Source organism: Primulina huaijiensis, chromosome 9 (genome assembly GCF_012295235.1).
Source record: "Primulina huaijiensis isolate GDHJ02 chromosome 9, ASM1229523v2, whole genome shotgun sequence".
In the NCBI taxonomy this organism is placed as follows: Eukaryota; Viridiplantae; Streptophyta; class Magnoliopsida; order Lamiales; family Gesneriaceae; genus Primulina; species Primulina huaijiensis.
This window is the reverse complement of record NC_133314.1, coordinates 1717327-1723473: the sequence shown is the minus strand read 5'-3', so window position 1 is coordinate 1723473 and position 6147 is coordinate 1717327. Positions and strand designations below refer to the sequence as shown.

At 33.8% G+C, this 6147-nt stretch overlaps 1 protein-coding gene across 1 annotated transcript; it reads right to left on the bottom strand.

Moving 5' to 3' along the window:
- Positions 1-881: 881 nt before the first annotated feature.
- On the bottom strand, positions 882-3754 carry LOC140984597 (ferredoxin--nitrite reductase, chloroplastic-like). Its single transcript, XM_073452137.1, has 4 exons — positions 3261-3754; positions 2396-2750; positions 1994-2282; positions 882-1764 (listed from the first exon to the last, which is right to left on the bottom strand). The coding sequence occupies exons 1-4, from the start codon at positions 3637-3639 to the stop codon at positions 1024-1026; spliced, it is 1764 nt and encodes a 587-aa protein (XP_073308238.1). The 5' UTR covers positions 3640-3754; the 3' UTR covers positions 882-1023.
- Positions 3755-6147: the final 2393 nt, after the last annotated feature.

Genomic DNA, 6147 nt, shown 5'->3' with positions numbered 1-6147 from the left:
GTATTTATATTAAAATTTTAAATAAAATATAATTATTTTTAAAATAATTTTAGTCAGATATAATTTGTGACATTTTATTTTAGATTAGATCACTCGTGACACGGTCTCACGAATCTTTATCTGTGAGACGGGTCAACCCTACCGATATTCAAAATAAAAAGTAATAATTTTAAGATAAAAAATCATATTTTTCATGGATGACCCAAATAAGATATATGTCTCACAAAATACGACCCGTGATACCGTCTCACACAAGTTTTTGTCATTATTTTATTACAATAGAAATAAATTTATTGTGGAGATTTTGATATTTTGTAGGAAAAATGAATATCTTTCGGACATCAAACTTAGTTGATTCCATGAATCATGTTTTATGATATAGTTTATATTGTAAAAATTTCAATCTCAATGTATAATAGCTGATTAAATTAGTAAGAAATTTTAAAGAGTTCGTACAATTTACAAAACGAGAAGATGTAATTTGATCATGTATTTTTTTTTTTTAGATTTTGAAATTTTATATTATCAAATTTCAGTGTTAATTTCGTTTCTTTCAATATTTTATAATTTTAGTCAATTTTTTTGGAAGTGTTGACGTGATGTGTTATACATGTCAGTGTCGTATCGGTATTACATCAATGTCACGTCATAAAAAAAATCAAATGGAAATAAAATAATATAAATAAAAATACGGATTAAAATTTGACGACATAGAAGATAACATATAGAATTGAAAATATGACAGTTTTTTTTTAAAAAAAAATAAATAATATTATTTGTACATCAGTGTATGTTATATATAATCTATTTATAAATATAATAGGTCGGTTCGATTCGATCCGATCGACTCATGCTAAACCCCTAGGAATGGCTATGGCTCGTGGGCATAATATCATAAATGTTTTAAATTGTGTTTCATAACACTAGGTATGAGTTAACAAATCTTATAAACAAATAGCACAAAAGTTAAAGCTATTTCGTTCCTTATCACATATATCAATCAAAAACAGAAGTCACTTTGAATCAATCTTCACTTTCTTCTCTTTCTCTTGGAACTGCACCAAACCTTTCCACCAACAAATCCACAATCAATGGGACCAAATCATCACAAGGCACGCCCTTCTTGTAAACATCTCCCAAATGTGAGTCACTTCCAATCCTCCCTCCAAGGAAAACATCGGCCCCCTCGACTATTTTCCCCTCTTTGTTCCTTGTCATGCATCCCATGAACCCGATATCAGCCACCTGCACTTGCCCGCACGTGTTCGGGCAACCGGTCCAATGCATCCTCACTGGTCTCATGACAGAGACGAGCCTTTGAACCTCCTCGGTTACTTTTAGTGCACGTGCTTTCGTCTCGATTATGGCTTGCCCGCAAAATTGGTTCCCAGTGCAAGCCACCAAGCCTTTCATTAGAAGGGGAGGCTCAGGGGAGAACCTGTCCTGAAGGAGGGTCTCATTGAGCAGTGCCTCTATTTTCGAGTTCTCTACATTTGGGATTATTATGTTTTGTTCAACCGTGAGACGGAGTTCTCCTGATCCATATAAGTCTGCTAGCCGTGCGAGTTCGTCCATGTCATCAGCTTGGACCCGGCCAACAGGTATGTGTATGCCGACGAAGCTATGGCCTTCTTGCTTTTGAGGGTGGACTCCAAAGTAGTCTCTTCTCTCCCAGTTGCTTTGGACAAGATCTTCCGATGATGCTCTCTCTAAATGCAACTGAGGCATCCTCTTCACAACTTCTTCTCTAAATCCTTCAATCCCCTGTGTCATCAAGAAAGTGGAAGTTCAATATTAAGAGACTCATTGTCCTAAACCTATATTCTGGAGAGGATTATAAATATGACACCCCTGGCTCGTGGCCTGGTTAAGTTGGTTCGTGCCATTTTAACCATCCAACTATTGCAAGTGGACTCGACTAAAGCTCGTTACCTAATCTTTTCGTATTCAACGTAGGAGAAGAGAAATTACAAGAAAAGCGAGAATTACTTACAAGTTCATCAATAAGCCACATCATTCTCGTTTTCTGCCTGTTTCCTCTAAACCCAAGATCTCTAAAAGTTTCGAGTATAGCTTTGCAGATTGGCAGTATATCATCACCAGGAACCCAAGCATCAAGAGGGATCGCCTCAGCACATCTCTTTGGGCTAAAGAACCCGCCAACGAGAATGTTAAATCCGAATTGACCATTTTTCGTGGCTGGCATGTATGCAAGGTCGTTAATGTGTGGATGCTCGTACAGATCGTGTGAGCCTATAACACACACATTCCACTTTCTCGGCCTGCAGAAGTTAAATCAACAGAGATTTTAGCCTAGAAAACCAAATCCCCAGTACATTTTCAATAAAATCTTTCCAGATATATAGAATTATGCTTCGAACTAGTACAAACTTACAGGTTGGTAAACGCCGGATTGCCCCGCGAATTAGCAGTAATGAATTGTGAGAGCAGATTGTTATAAGACCTCGTGTCGACGATTTCATGTGGATCAATGCCAGCAAGAGGATTCCCGACCGGGTTCCTCACATTGTCCATTCCACTCTGCAGACTAGTCAATCCAACTGCTTCGAGCCCTTTAAGAATCTCCGGTACATCAGGCAAAACAACGCCACGAATCTGCCAGTTCTGCCTCGTGGTAACGTCCGCACAACCATCGTTCCCATATTTCCTGATAACACTAGCCAGATATCGGACTTGGGCAGTTGTTGATACCCCATTAGGGAGCTTGAGTCTCATCATGAACCGGCCATCTGGTCATCAAGAACAGCGAATTTACAGTTCAAGAAACAAGAACATAGTTTCATTATTTAAGATATTTTCAGCTATTGATAATTTTTAGCAGATAAATATAGTGATCAAGGGAAACAATATTTCGATTCAACGAAAATTAATTCAATCGATTAATCTGAATGGTTGGAGGCATAGTCAACAGATGCAAAAGAAACAAACTTTAGATCTCATAAAGATAAATTAATCAAACGGGATCAAGAAATAAACAAATAATGTCTCCACAAATCATAAGATTTTATAAAGAATTTCATAGCTACATATACTCCCGCCAAGAAATTCATAGAACTTTCTCTAAAACGGTCTGCCGCTCTTCATCTTATCCACAGATTTATAAAATGTAAGATGATTGCTCAAGGAAAACAAAATATCTTGCACCGTTATTTACTTTAATTAAAAATCTTAATTATCTAAGTTTTCCTAATAAATTTCTTGGTTGGTCCGGATGGAAACAGTACGGAATCAGAACTTACACTGATGCTTTCTCCTGTGAAAGAGACCGAGCCACTTGAGCCTAATATCAATGTCATCCTTACTGATCTTCGATTTTTCGATTTCTTCAAGTGAGATTTTTGCAAGCTCTTCAATTCCATTCTCCATGAACAATTTCATCGGCTCCTTCTCGATCTTCGCTTTCTCCTGTGGAGATATCCCTTGCCTGAACTTCTCCTTCAGCACAAAATATCCATCCTTCTCTTCAACTCTAGGCTCCAACCTCTCGGAACCGATATCAGCCGAAGATGCCGGTGGAGCCACCGTCTGCGGCGGGATAGCATGAAGCTTAATGCTCTTGAACCTATTATTGCAACTTGGCAGTGAAGTAACCAAGAATTTGACAGAAAGTGATTCCATAACGTAATGAATATCCAAGAAAAGTAAGAATATGAATGAAGCTTATAGAGGCAGCAGCTGCGGCTGTGGCTGAGGCGGTGGTGGTGGTGTGTGTGGTGGAGGGAGGAAGAGGAGAGGTGAGACCATTTTGTAGGATGGGGGCAATGCACCTTAAGAAGTGTGGTGAGTTGGACTCTTGAACATAGCTAAAGGTCATTTTTCTATTCTTAGCTGACAGTTATTGTTATATGACCAAAATGTCCACGTTGTTCCCATTTGTTTGAAACCGTTGTTCCACGTGTCAGTCCCAAGATTGTGGGGGTATTCTGGACCTTCTAGGCCTATTAATTTAGGTAATAATTGACTAATGAAAAGATGATTATACATACTTTCTCTGTTATTAAATATAAATTATGATTCATTTCATGTGTCATAAAATTTAGTTTGATTTCATTGATGCCACATTTTTTTATCATTTTAGTTTTATGGAATTTTTTTAGTCCAAATAGGTATAAATAGTTGAAATTACGACATAAATTTATCAAGAAATTTTAATTAAGTATATTATTCATATCATATGTAAGACATGAAACAAAAACAATAAATATATATATAAATCATTGAGATATTATAACACACATATACAAATTTTAAGTATCATCTCAATCAAATTATGTATATAATTATGGTTTTTAGGTATGAAATGTTGTCATTTTTTTAGGACAATAAGGTACATATTGCTGAAAATAAGGTACAAATATATGTATTTCATGTACCAAATAAATTAAATTGAATATCAATCAACTTAAATTGGATATATGTAATTTAATATTCGGATTCTTAATTTCAAATATTTGAAATGAAAAAGTGTCAGATCAAAGAGTTAAAACTAATTTTTTTTATACAAAGATTGAATCATAACATATTTTTTTACTTAGGGGTTAAATCTCAATTAACCCAAATTATTGTTAGAATGATATGGGAATTCTCAAGTAGAAGCGCTCGATTATCGATTGTCAGAAATATATGTTTCTATATAATTCTTATTTTAAATTTAATTTTCTATAACTTTATATAATATTTAAAATAGTTTACTCTGGATAATTATTCTCACAAAAAAGTTTCCAAAACACTTTCCACATAGTGCACCCGCTTTAGATCTTGAACCTGCATCTAAACCCACATTCATCTATAATTTTTATTAAAATTCGTTTAGGTTGTATCGGATTGATGGATTTGAGATTATTGATATCAATTCTTAATATTTCTTGGATGAAAAAATTCAAGTTATGCAATTCCAACAGTAATTGACATAGATTTCAAATACATACAATACGAGTGTATTTCAAACACACGTCTCAAATCTTTCTCCAAATCAAATCCATCGGTTCAAACACAATGTTAATGAAATCCATGTGAACTTTGTATTTTTTTACCATTATCAAAAAAAAAATCCTTGAGTTGGCTCACTTATCATATTTTACTCAGTTTTAAATGTGTAGATTGATCAAATAGTCAAGTCTACTTTTGCATGTGTGTGGGTCAATTTGAAAATGAATAACAAATGAAGAAGCCGAGGGGGTGGCCTCTCTTAAAAGTGAAAGGGCAAGAGCCAACCTCATTTTATAAATCAGCAAAATCAAATTCTGGCAACTCCAAAACATATGGCGCCTACGTTTTATTTACATTTTATTTATATATGGTTTCAAATTATTCTCTTGCTATGGTTGAAATCATTTTCTATAATTATATATTTTAAACTTCAACAAATAAAGCAAACTTATGAGGATTTCTTTTGGATAATTTGGTTGTTTATATGCCTTAGTGATTGCGACAAAAAAAATAAACCCGGCTTAAAATTAATCCCGAACGATAGGGAATCGAAACGTTCACGGCATTTGTTCGACAAAGAAAATGCATCAAGATGGTTGTGGGGAGATGTTCCGATAAAATCTTTCGATGTCGAATCAAAATAGAAAGCAAAATAATATATGTATATATATATATATATATGTATATGTATATATATATATTTATATCACCATTTCCAATTATATAATCTATAATTATGTATGATATGGTAGGTTTAATCAGTAATTGATAATTTCTAATTGGCATGTGATGTTTTATTTAAATTAACTAAAATTTTCTGGATTGGATTTCTCTATTGGATTTATGTCCCATTTCAACAAACGTAAATGGGCTAGATCCGTTTACAGTAATTCAGGCCCGTTACAATAATGATCAAGAAGCAAAAATATATTATAGCGATGGTTGGGTGCAATAATTGTATTTGTCGGATATATATCAATTGAAACTTAGTACTTGAACTGCTGTACGGTTTAAAATATTTGAGTTGATTTATGGATCTCACACTGAATTCAAATATATTAATATTCTTCTTTTTAAAAAAATATTATTTACAAACAATTTTTAAAAACATTATTTACAAACAATTTTTAAAAATCATTAATTTTTTTAACGTCACCTAATCATTAACATATGCTTAAAATATTATAATTTAATATA